The 13955-nt window shown below is 44.3% G+C and overlaps 1 protein-coding gene across 1 annotated transcript in view; it reads right to left on the bottom strand.

Annotated features, from left to right (window-relative positions):
* RFTN1 (raftlin, lipid raft linker 1) overlaps positions 1 to 13955 on the bottom strand; it is a 308799-nt gene that overhangs the window by 159119 nt on the left and 135725 nt on the right. The window contains exon 3 of the mRNA XM_083188794.1: positions 1504 to 1690. Within this exon, the coding sequence (XP_083044920.1) occupies positions 1504 to 1690 (187 nt within the window). The remainder of the gene's footprint in view (positions 1 to 1503; positions 1691 to 13955) is intronic.

Genomic DNA, 13955 nt, shown 5'->3' with positions numbered 1-13955 from the left:
CAGAACTCGAGGCTGCTCGCGAGCCAATTAGAGCTTGCAGCTTGGCAGCCAATCAGGAGCAGCAGTGGAAGCTTTTGCCTGGCTGTCGGACTGCAAGCTCCGGTTGGCTCGAGTGCCGCCTTGAGTTTTGAAATAGCCATGATGCGGACCTGATCTGAAAGAGGCAGCTGGGTGAGTTGTCCACCACTATCCATACGCATGGTAACAGTGGGGAAGGAGGGAAGAGGAGGAGGGGTAATCCCCCATGGCAAAGAGCATGTAACCCCTGGCAGAGCATGCAAACTCTGGCAAAGTGCATGCTACCCCTGGCATCAGGCATGCAGACCCTGGCATCAAGCATGAAACCCTTGGCAACAAGCAAGAAACCCATAGCAACGAGAAGGTAAGCAGCATGTGGCATAATGGGCATTACAGTGCGTGGCATAATGTGTAATGGGCTTTACGTGTTTGCTATAATTTGTAACCGGCATTAGTGCATGTGGTATATATAATTGGCATTATGGCGTGTGGTATAATATGCCATAGGTATTATGTCATGCAGCATAATGTGTAATGGGCATTACAATGTGTGCCATAACATGTAATGTGCATTATGGCATGTGGTATAATATGTAATGGATGTGTAACGTGTAACAATTAGTTTCTAGTTATCATTTAGCTACATTTAATAATGGTAGAAGCTTATGAGTTGCTATATGATTCCCAATCTGGGTTTCATGGCACCCTGGGATGCCTCAGGGCACTTCCGGGGATGCCTCGGGGCACTTGGTACTTGTGGGGTGCCCTGTGTTGGTGGTCCAAGACCAATTCAATGAATCTGTACCGGCTCCTCCCCCTCTCAGTGCCATTGCTCCTTCTCACCTTTTTATCCCCCATTCTCCCTTTTATGTGTAACAAAGACTCATCCCCTCATGTGTCACTGCCGCAGGCGAAATTATGTCACTGTCACCGCAAATTATTTCTTCTGTCTTCGCAAATATAAGTCATGCGAAGTCAGCCGCCCACCCCAGGCAGGCATCAGCCCCCACATGTACCCATGGGAATGCCCAGTGTTTTCATGGGGACGCTGATAAAATGCTGGGCGTTCCCACGGCTCAGCGCCGTTCTGCACCCATCCGCCCCAGTTTCTCCCCACTGCCAACGGCCCGGCGAGCGAGTAACTTGCTGCGGCCTCTCACAATCAGGGTTTGCACATGTGCAGAAATGCTCTTGCGCAAACCCTGATCACCGGGCAGGGGCCAAATTTGTTACCAAATTCGACCTAGACCAATGTCGACCTTTCTGCATGTCGACCTTATGGCGCGGACCCAATGCTTGTGGACCAACTTGTTGTAGACCTAATGATCCATACCCGCCTGGGGATAGATGCAGAATCATTTTTTGTGCATACTGTAAGCAGTTTGACAAAAAAAAGCACAAAATTCCATTCAAATCTATATGCGCTTAATTCTATATGGAGACAAATAATAAGAAAGCAACCAAACAATATGAATAGTGGATTACCTTTCTGTTTTCTTGATGAGGACAACTCGGAACATCTCCTCTTGGGGAATCCTCTCGCTCCCTTCACTGGACTGCACAAACGGGTGTATTGCTGCCACTGTGAATCCCTGCTGGTACAGCTCTTGTAGCTTGTCAGGGAGGTCACGCAGAGAGGCGATTCGGACAGCAGGTAAGCTGGGTGCTTGAGCTACAAATAAAATAACAGCACAATTTAAATACCAATTAAATAATAATATAGTGGCTATAATATAAGACTTCACAGCCAATTATACTGTATAAATACGGTGGTCAAACTGCACAACACTGTGTTATAGAGTCAATTTGAACCAAAACTCAGTGTCACAAACATTAGGCATTACAGTGTTGAGCCATTGTAAAGTGAGTTTGTATAATAACTTGTTTACTATTGCACATGTTACAGTACTGCATTCATGTTTAATATGTAATTATAGGCACATTGTCATCTATTAGCTGTCACTGTGCTTTGTAGTTGCTAAAGAACACCACAACAGCACATATGAAATAAAATGAATGGCTTATTATTGACACATTCCTATAATTTTATTCTATTACAACGCTAGATTTAAATTGTATTCATCAAAACCTTTTCTCCTGACTTACATTTAGTGCTTGATTTAAAAAAATAATGCATTAAAAACACAAAGGGGGTGATTCAGAACTCGTTGTGGGCTGAATTCGGTCCCCCGGTCACATGACGTCAGTGCCCATCTCTGGCTAAACAGATATTTTTAATTAATTTTTTATTTTAAAAGCATTGAAAATGAATATGCTCACCCGCAGGATAACTCAATAGAAGGATCACCAAGCAAAATACGAGTTTCATAACACTGAGTCAGCCGCATACTATTATGAATTTGGGATTGTACTGATGTTGGCATGGTTGTGATAAAACTTTCTCATGTGTCAAAAAAGGAGGAAACGCTTTTCCTTATCAAAACGTATCATGGGCGTTCCCATGGTAATCGTCTCGTGCCCTTGGCGCTGGGGTCGGGCAGTTGACATCACCGGATGTCAGTTGCCCACCCACTTCCTCCCGAATGTGCACGAATATATAAGTGATTCACTTTATATATGCGTGCATGCCCCACATATTAATATGGTTGGCGACCATCGAATGATGCGGGAGGTTCCCCCTGGCCTGCGAATGGATGTTTATGTAAAACATCCATATGCATGCCGGGCAAATGAACCCGGCGTGCGAAGGGGGGGCCGGAGCACCAACTTCCGCAGGGCGGGTTCTGGTTGACTCGCAAGGTGTGCAAATTCGCATCCGAGTGAGTCAACCAAAATAAACCCCATTGCTTCAATCCAATCCATACTAAAAATAAAGGTGGGTTTGGGTGTATCCAATCCTGTAGGATGGTCTTTTTGCAGCGGCACTTATTGCAAGAAGTCACTTTCTACAGCCCTTAGCAAATCCCTGTCCCTTTGAAAGGATGCCCAAAATGGCTAGACTCAGTAAAACATATCAGTTTCATTTGTTTTACCGATTTTCCCAAAGTATATACCGTATGATGAAATCCATAGTAATTAGCAGAAAACAATGCAAGAATGTAATGCTGCATTATGCAGCAAAATGTGTCTTTTTCACCAAAATAAACATCGTTATGGAAACAAAGTATGACATATTTTTATTAAATAAACAATGTATAGTATCAGTGACAACCTGCCATCTGTTCTTACATCCAAATTAGAAAGTAGGGCAATGTGATCTCCATTGACTCTTTAAATGGAAATGATCCGCATTTCTAACTTCCATTAACCCCTTCATGACAGAGCCAGTTTGTACCTTCATGACAGAGCCCTTTTTTTCAAATCTGACATGTCTCACTTAAGTGGGGATAACTTTTTTTTGCTTTTACTTATCCCAGTGATTTTGAGATTGTTTTCTCGTGACACATTGTACTTCAAGTTAGTGGTAAATTTTGGTCGATACAGTCTGTGTTTTTTTGTGAAAAATACCAAAATATCGTGAAAAAATGGAAAATTTAGCAATATGCAAAATGTCACATTTTCTGCTTGTGAGACAAATAATCATACCCCTCAAAATAGTTAATAACTAACAAAGACCATATGTCTACTTTATGTTGCAATCATTATTTCAACCTCCTTTTCATTTTTTTGGACACTAGGAGGCTTCAAATATGACTAGCAAATTCTCAAATTTTCAAGAAAATTTCAAACACTGATTTTTTTAGGGACCAGTTCAGTTCTGATGTGACTTTGAGGGACTTGTATGTGAGACACCCCCATAAATGATGCCATTTCAAAAACTGCACCCCTCACAGTATTCAAAACAGCATTTTGGAAGTTTGTTAACCCTTTAGGTGTTTCACAGGAATTAAAACAAAGTGTAGGTGAAATTTCAAAATTTCTTTTTTTTTGCAGAGTTTCAATTTTAATACATTTTTCTAACGAATACAGTAGATTTTACTAGAGAAATGTGACTAAAAATTGATTCCCCCAATTCTTTTGTTTTCAAAAATATCCTATATGTGGCCCTAGTGTGCACGTTGACCAAACCACAGGCTTCATAATAGAAGGAGCACCTACTTGATTTTGGAGCCTCCTTTTTATGAGATTTTTTTTTAGGCACCATGTAGGTTTCTAGGCACCATAAGTGCTAAAAGTTAGGAACCTCCCCCACAAGTCACCCCATTTTGCAATCTACACCCCTCAGGGAATTCATCTAGGGGTATAGTGTACATTTCAAACCCCCAGGGGTTTCACCAATTTTGGTACAACTGGGATGTGAAAATGGAAAATTACATTTTTTTACACAAACATGCAGTTCTGGCTCAAAATTTTTCATTTTCACAAGGAATGAAGGAGACAAAGCACCCCAAAATCTGTGCCCCAATTTCTCCCGAGTACGGCAATGCCTCACATGTGACCAAAAAATACCAGTTGGGTGCATGGCAGGACTCAGAAGGGAAGGAGTGATTTTTGGATTTTGCAGCACAGATTTTGGTGGAATGAATGGTGGGTGCTATGTTGCACCAATACAGTGGAACCCCCCCACAAGTCACCCCATTTTGCAAAGTACACCCCTCAGGGAATTCATCTAGGGGTATAGTGTACATTTCAAACCCCCAGGGGTTTCACCAATTTTGATACAACTGGGCAGTGAAAATGAAAAATTACATTTTTTTACACAAAAATGCAGTTCTGGCTCAAAATTTTTCATTTTCACAAGGAATGAAGGAGACAAAGCACCCCAAAATCTGTGCCCCAATTTCTCCCGAGTACGGCAATGCCTCACATGTGACCAAAAAATACCAGTTGGGTGCATGGCAGGACTCAGAAGGGAAGGAGTGATTTTTGGATTTGGCAGCACAGATTTTGGTGGAATGAATGGTGGGTGCCATGTTGCATTAGCAAGACTCCCAAAGCACCAATACAGTGGAACCCCCCCACAAGTCACCCCATTTTGCAAAGTACACCCCTCAGGGAATTCATCTAGGGGTATAGTGTACATTTCAAACCCCCAGGGGTTTCACCAATTTTGGTACAACTGGGATGTGAAAATGGAAAATTACATTTTTTTACACAAACATGCAGTTCTGGCTCAAAATTTTTCATTTTCACAAGGAATGAAGGAGACAAAGCACCCCAAAGTCTGTGCCCCAATTTCTCCCGAGTACGGCAATGCCTCACATGTGACCAAAAAATACCAGTTGGGCGCATGGCAGGACTCAGAAGGGAAGGAGTGATTTTTGGATTTTGCAGCACAGATTTTGGTGGAATGAATGGTGGGTGCTATGTTGCATTAGCAAGACTCCCAAAGCACCAATACAGTGGAACCCCCCCACAAGTCACCCCATTTTGCAAAGTACACCCCTCAGGGAATTCATCTAGGGGTATAGTGTACATTTCAAACCCCCAGGGGTTTCACCAATTTTGGTACAACTGGGCTGTGAAAATGAAAAATTACATTTTTTTTACACAAACATGCACTTCTGGCTCAAAATTTTTCATTTTCACAAGGAATGAAGGAGACAAAGCACCCCAAAGTCTGTGCCCCAATTTCTCCCGAGTACGGCAATGCCTCACATGTGACCAAAAAATACCAGTTGGGCGCATGGCAGGACTCAGAAGGGAAGGAGTGATTTTTGGATTTTGCAGCACAGATTTTGGTGGAATGAATGGTGGGTGCTATGTTGCATTAGCAAGACTCCCAAAGCACCAATACAGTGGAACCCCCCCACAAGTCACCTCATTTTGCAAAGTACACCCCTCAGGGAATTCATCTAGGGGTATAGTGTACATTTCAAACCCCCAGGGGTTTCACCAATTTTGATACAACTGGGCAGTGAAAATGAAAAATTACATTTTTTTACACAAAAATGCAGTTCTGGCTCAAAATTTTTCATTTTCACAAGGAATGAAGGAGACAAAGCACCCCAAAATCTGTGCCCCAATTTCTCCCGAGTACGGCAATGCCTCACATGTGACCAAAAAATACCAGTTGGGCACATGGCAGGACTCAGAAGGGAAGGAGTGATTTTTGGATTTGGCAGCACAGATTTTGGTGGAATGAATGGTGGGTGCCATGTTGCATTAGCAAGACTCCCAAAGCACCAATACAGTGGAACCCCCCCACAAGTCACCCCATTTTGCAAAGTACACCCCTCAGGGAATTCATCTAGGGGTATAGTGTACATTTCAAACCCCCAGGGGTTTCACCAATTTTGATACAACTGGGCAGTGAAAATGAAAAATTACATTTTTTTACACAAAAATGCAGTTCTGGCTCAAAATTTTTCATTTTCACAAGGAATGAAGAAGACAAAGCACCCCAAAATCTGTGCCCCCATTTCTCCAGAGTACGGCAATGCCTCACATGTGACCAAAAAATACCAGTTGGGTGCATGGCAGGACTCAGAAGGGAAGGAGTGATTTTTGGATTTTGGAGCACAGATTTTTAGGGAATGAATGGTGGGTGCTATGTTGCATTACCAATACAGTAGAACCCCCCCACAAGTGACCCCATTTTGCAAACTACACCCCTCAGGGAATTCATCTAGGGGTATAGTGTACATTTCAAACCCCCAGGGGTTTCACCAATTTTGGTACAACTGGGCTGTGAAAATGAAAAATTACATTTTTTTACACAAAAATGTACTTCTGGCTCAAAATTTTTCATTTTCACAAGGAATGAAGGAGACAAAGCACCCCAAAATCTGTGCCCCCATTTCTCCAGAGTACGGCAATGCCTCACATGTGACCAAAAAATACCAGTTGGGTGCATGGCAGGACTCAGAAGGGAAGGAGTGATTTTTGGATTTTGCAGCTCAGATTCTGGTGGAATGAATGGTGGGTGCTATGTGGCATTAGCAAGACCCCCGAAGCACGGTGAAATGATGAACCTAATAATCCATAGATGTGTGGTATATTTTGAAACACTCCTTTATACATAGGCCGGGTTTGTCGGGGCAAGTTTCACAGTGGAAAATAGTTTCCTTTCTTATTCCCTTTTTATAGCAAACTTTGCACCTTTTTTGTGTCCTGCCCTTTCTTGCAGTGGAGGGGATTTCGTTGGGAAAATGCTGCCCTGGTACAATACGGGGGCCAGTACTAGAAGTACTGGGGCCCTCTGCCTGCTGGTTCCCAAATATTAGGCCCTTTATGACTTCCTCTTGAAAGTGCATAAATGTCCCCCTCTGGCCGGTAGAACGGAATAGCACGTAAGCGTTATACAGTGCCATCTGGATGATATACACGGCCAGCTTCTTGTACCAGATATTTGTTTTCCGCAGGGCACTGTACGGCTTCAGTACCTGATCTGAAAGATCCACTCCGCCCATGTACTTATTGTAATCTAGGATACAATTTGGTTTTGAGGTGTGGGTACTGGTACCTCGTACAGGGATGGAGGTGGTACTGTCTCCATGAATTGTTGTCAGTATAAGGACATCCCTCTTGTCCTTATATTTGACCAACAACATATTTTCGGTGCATATTCCCCTGCTTTCACCCCTTCTTAGTACTTGGGCAATGTGCGTTTTGGGGAGGCCTCTTTGGTTCTTGCGCACAGTACCGCAAGCTGCTGTACCTCTTGAACCAAGGGCCTTAAACAGGGGGATGCTAGTGTAAAAGTTATCCACATAGAGGTGATAACCCTTATCCAGGAAGGGGTGCATTAAATCCCAGACAATTTTTCCACTAACACCTACGAGGGAGGGGGGGCATTCTGGCGGTTCAATTCTTGAATCCTTCCCTTCATATACCCTAAACTTGTGGGTGTACCCTGTGGTGCTTTCACACAGCTTATACATTTTTATGCCATACCTTGCCCTCTTACTGGGAAGGTACTGGCGGAATTTAACCCTTCCTTTAAAATGTATTAGGGACTCGTCGATACTAATACATTTATCAGGGATGTATAGCTCTGCAAATTTGGCACTGAAATGATCAATGACCGGCCTGACTTTGAATAGCCTGTCAAAGGTGGGATCATCTCTGGGTGGGCACTGTGCATTATCGGTGTAATGTATAAATTTATGGATTGCCTCAAAACGAGCCCGAGTCATGGCCATACGGTAAAATGGGGTGCTGTACAGAACATCTGTACTCCAATATTGCCTAATTTGTGGCTTTTTTACTATGCCCATATGAAACACCAGACCCCAAAACGTCATCATCTCTACTGCATCTACAGGGGTCCACCTAGCAAATGATGACGTGGGGTTTTGAGCAATAAACTGCTGGGCATATAAATTAGTTTGGTCCACCATTAAATTTATAAAATCATCAGAGAAAAATAATTTGAAAAAGTCAATTTCTCTGAGACCTGTGGAATCAAATTGGATTCCTGGCATGGCCAAAAACTCAGGAACCTGGGGCTCAAAATTGTCTGGTGGTGGGGTCCATACGAGATCAATTATTGGGGGGGGGGGTCTCAGCTGCTCTACGGGGGCGTCTTTGAGGGGGTCCCTCATCACCAGAGGAGGAAGAGGAGCTTAAGACGAATCCTTCAAATTCCCCGCTTGCCTCACTGGCTGTGTCAGAATCAGAGGCAAGCATGGCATATGCCTCCTCCACTGAATACATTCTTCTGGATGACTGGGATGACATTTGGGATGACATTTGGGATGACATTTGGGATGCCATTTTTATTTTTGTGTTACTGGTAGTGAAATGTTTCAACACGTGTATAGTGTAGGGGGGGGTACAAACTTTATTTCAACCCGGGGGGTATGTAGTGTGTAGTGTGTATGTAGTGCAGAAAAAAAAAATACTTTATACAAAAAAAAAAAATTGAAGGGGTTAAAAAAAAAAAAAATTGAAGGGGTTAAAAAAAAAAAAATTGAAGGGGTTAAAAAAACAAAAAAAAAGGTCCTGCGCCAAAAATTGAGCACAGATGTTGGTCAGTAACGTCCGTCACTGAACAGCGCTCAAAGGCAACAGGAATTTGATCAAAAAAAAAAAAAAAAATAGATCAACCCTGTGCCGAAAAAGCTGATCAGTGATGTACGTCACTGATCAGCGCACAGTGGCCACAGGACACCCACAAAATCACAGTGTTGCTGATCACCTCAGATATAGTGATCAGCACAAAAGGCGGGGGTAGCAGACACAAAATATACACTCTCTATCACTCTCTGTCACTATCTCTCTCTATCTCTCACTATCTCTCACTATCTATCACTATCTCTCACTATCTATCACTCTAGGACACTGCAGCAGCAGCACTGACAGTTATATGTATAAAAAAAAACCTGCACCCCCAAAAAGGGGGGGTAGCAGACACAAAATATACACTCTCTATCACTCTCTGTCACTATCTCTCTCTATCTCTCACTATCTATCACTATCTATCACTCTATGACACTGCAGCAGCAGCACTGACCCTGCACCCCCAAAAAGGGGGGGTAGCAGACACAAATCTCTCTATCTCTCACTTTCTATCACTATCTATCACTATCTATCACTATCTATCACTCTATGACACTGCAGCAGCAGCACTGACAGTTATATATAAAAAAAACCCTGCACCCCCAAAAAGGGGGGGTAGCAGACACAAAATATAGCTCTCTCTGTCACTATCTCTCTCTCTATCTCTCTCTATCTCTCTCTATCTCTCTCTCTATCTCTCTATCACACTGCAGCAGCAGCAGGAAGTCTCAGGAAGTCAGATCCAGGAAGCGTCCAGCACGCTACAAGCAGTGATCAAGTGATCAGGTAAGGTATTTGCAAGGATCAGGTAAGTATTAGCAAGGATCAGGTCAGTATCACGGCAGATAGGCACGGTGACCGCTCTGCACGCAATTCCAGACCGGAATGGCGTCTGCAGCGCAGTCACCGTTAGTTTAAATGTCGCGCCTTGGCTGTGATTGGTCCGTGGGTCCCACGGACCAATCACAGCCTTGGGGGCAGGTGGGGTGAGGGTGGGGTGAGGTGTCATCGTCACCGATGACCCCCTCATGCCCCCTGACGCCCGGCGGTGATTGACACCTGTGTTACCGAGCGTCTGATTCACCAGTAACACAGGAAACCGCTGTGAATGGCTGTTCACACTGAACAGCCAATCACAGCGATCGCCGACGGGGGGGCGGCATCGCAGCCCCCCCTGGGCATGCAGGGACATGTCTGCTGTCAGGGACAGCAGACATCGTCCCTCTGTCACTGCGTCTCTAGACGCAGTGACAGTTTAAAGTCATGACGTATATATACGTCATGTGTCGGGAAGTACTTCCCGGCCATGACGTATATATACGTCAAATGTCGTGAAGGGGTTAATAGAGAGTTGGTTGAACCCGCGGAGAATTGTATTATCCATCCAGAAATATTATTTTAAAGGAACATATTCTCCTATGTTTTCATTCACCCTACTTTCTGCTTCCAAGCATGACCAAAGGTTCCTGTCCCACTTACTGGGATTTGCTCATAGATCTGTGCATTAAATAATCTTTTTCATTTTCCATAACAATTACATTTTCTGCTGGCTGAGCCGCAGGAATGTCTTCTTACCAATCATACGAAAGCTGACAGGTAACTGTTTCTGGTGCAGTTCTGATTTCTCACTAAGGGGAAGGGATGCAGTAAAGGAAAAATGGAGTAAAAAAAACCGTTATATGGGTTTTTACAGCATTTTGTTATGCAGGAAAACTCATGCCCTGTTATATGGGTTTTTACAGCATTTTGTTATGCAGGAAAACTTATGCGCTGGGTTTTCACTGCGGGGGTATCCCAAGCAAAAGCTGGCGAAACAAGGCTTCTCTTCGCATACTGCCTCCACCCCGCATGAACCCCCACTGCCCCCCGCCCCCCTACTGGTCATGTGCAGATCTGGCTCTGCAATACAGATTGCAGTGACCCAAAAGCAGGACTGACATGCTGCTGGCTTTTAGGGAAGACAATGGGGAGCGTTCATGAAAACCGCCTGTTGACCCATTTTCTGGGTGTGGCATCGCCAGTGACTGCGTTCTTGGGTGCATGTTTACTGGTCCCAGCACTGTGATTTTACCAGACATCCTGAGTAACCGTAGGTTTTCTCAGAAGTCCGATGTCCTGCAGTGGATCTGATGCTGCATCTTCCGAAGCAGCAGAGTGTCAGAGTAGTCTCTTGAAAGAGGCAGTAGTCTTTTTTAAGACTATGAGCAATAAACATCTTGCATTCAAGACAGCTGCCTTCATCTTGCAAACAACAGGAATATGAAAAATGTAGTCCCATTCTCTACCTACACTGGGGTGAGCCCAGCATCTCCAAACTCTGTACTCCGTCAGCTAACATGCAGGGCCTGGTCTAGGACAGTGGCGATCAACCGACACCACTCGGTATGTACTGTATGTTGGAACTGTTACACAACAGTAAGCGGTATTCAGGTGCCGGTGGTATGGGTGGTGTCAGTAAAGCAGTGGGTGGTGTCAGTAACAGGCAGTTACTGATGGTAAGAGGGAAGCCCATATTGGTCTAGTCCTGTGAGAGCCAAACCCAGTCTGGACTGTTCAGCAAGTTGCGTCCGGTCACAGACCCAAAAAAGTTTGTACTAAGTACTATGTACTAAGCATCCCTAGCAGAAACTAAGTAAGATACTCACGGTACTGTATATACATCAATCTATACTTAGAGAGAGGGGGGGGGGAGAGAGAGAGAGAGGGGGAGAGAGAGAGAGAGAGAGGGGAGAGAGAGAGAGAAAGGGAGAGAGAGGGGAGAGATAGTGAGAGGGGAGAGAGAGAGAAAAAGGGAAAGAGAGAGAGAGAGAGGGGAGAGATAGAGAGAGAGAGAATTCTAGCACCCATCATACTGTACAAAACAGAGAGCTTCCAAGTAACCATCATATATTATTACAATTATTTTTGTGACTGTCATATATCATAACCTTCATCATAAATTAATCCTTTCAATTATTAACTCCTTCAATCTCATTAGAAAAACCACAACAACCTTAAGTACTCTATAATGATTAACTCCCTCATCAATTCATTCTCATTAAGTCCCTCATTACCTCCTTCTCATCAAAAGTAAGATCTGCCTCTGTTCTTATAAATGTGTGCCCGGTGTGACTATTCCTGTAGATGTTTGCCCAGTGTGTAAATGAGTAGCCAGTGGGTCTGTCAATATACTGTAAATGAGTGTCCAGTGTGTGCGTGTACATTACTAGCAACTCAGCAACCATTCTGCTGTATTCTGGAGAGTTGTATGTTAATTCTTAATTTTTTTATAATGAGAGTAGAGCCCACTAATTGGCTTTTTTAGTTAAGCTTACTAATTATACAATGACATGAAACACTTCCCAATATTTAAGGGACCTGACTAATGAAGCCTAACACTGCATTAGGTGTCCTTTGAGGATGATTGTGTTAAACACCAATTTCAGGTATCTTCTGCATATTAAACATTTGTAATGCCAGCATTATGCTGTAAGATGTGAGTATCTTAATCATAAATATTTTGGGTACTTGTTTCCTAGCACGGCCACAACGATTTTGATCTGGGGCATCGCAGGTAAAAAAATCGCGTCAGTCGCATCGCATGCGGGCTAAAAAATCGCATGCGATGCGACCGACGCGATGTCCGCGATTTCCCATAGGGAACAATGTAAAATGCCTCAATTTAACCAAATCAACATAGGGAACAATGTTAAATGGGCCAGAGACCCCAAAAAAAAACCCTGACCAGTGAAATGGCACCCCAAAAATAGTTAACGCCACCCCACGATCAACGTGAACCCGAAGCGTGGCGAGCGTAGCGAGCCCGCGAGGGACCGCGGTATGCGTCCTCCGACCTTTTCATACCCCCACTATCCAAGTCGGCGTGGAGTTGAGAATAGATTAGTGTGGCGAGCGCAGCGAGCCCCGCGAGGGGACGCGGATACCTTCACAGGTAAACGCGTCCCTTTGCGGACTTCACAGGTGTCCGCGTCCCCTCGCGGGCCTCGCTGCGCTCGCCACGCTTCGGGCTCGGTGGCTCACTGCACTCGCCACACTAATCTATTCTCAACTCCACGCCGACGTGGATAGTGGGGGTATAAAAAGGTCAGAGGACGCGTACCGCCGCCCCTCGCGGGCTCGCTGCGCTCGACACGCTTCGGGTTCACGTTGATCGTGGGGTGGCGTTAACTATTTTTGGGGGGCCATTTCACTGGTCAGGGGTTTTTTTGGGGGTCTCTGGCCCATTTAACATTGTTCCCTATGTTGATTTGGTAAAATTGAGGCATTTTACATTGTTCCCTATGGCAAATCGCGGGCATCGCGTCGGTACCATCTTATGCTTATTTTGGCCGCATACGATGCGACCGACACGATTTTGACTTTTTCCAATGCATTTCAATGGTAAATCGCGGCCATCGCGTCGGTCGCATCGCAGACCATTAAAAATTACCCGCGATGCCCGCGATTGTGGCCGTGCTAGGAAACAAGTACCATATTTTGTTTCCAATTAAAGATAATCTTAACTAACAGACCCTATACATCAACAGCTGCGATTCCACCGGTACCACAGATCCACCGACGAAATTTAAATTGGCAGGTCACAATTATCGACGATCCCTTAGGGGGTCAACGAAACTGCAAATAGCTTAGTTGTATCGACTCAGGATTTTTAATCATGCTTAATATTCCCTATTTACCGATCTGGCAATTTATTGCTAATCTATGGGGTCATAGGTGTTTAAATCCAGTGGATATACTTACACAAATAAACAGTGAATGTGTCCTGTACAAACTTAAGGTGTATACACGTGGTGCTGACCCATATCGATTTGAGCCGGGTTTTGGCACATCTACTGGCAGAGAGGGCGGGTCAGCACTGGTGGAGGGGGGGCAGGGTTCCATGATGCATTGAGCAGCATGGTCCTCGTTCCGAGATAGTAGAAATAGACTGTGCTGCACAGTCTATTTCTACTTTTGATTCCGGTGCCGCAGGTCCACGCACCAGGATAGAATCACCATCAGGTATGGCTAAACATGGTGTGATTTTGATTATT

The sequence above is a fragment of the Crinia signifera genome, chromosome 5 (assembly GCF_055691185.1).
Source record: "Crinia signifera chromosome 5, ASM5569118v1, whole genome shotgun sequence".
Lineage (NCBI taxonomy): Eukaryota > Metazoa > Chordata > Amphibia > Anura > Myobatrachidae > Crinia > Crinia signifera.
The sequence above is the reverse complement of the archived record's forward strand: the minus strand, read 5'-3'. Positions and strand labels throughout refer to the sequence as shown.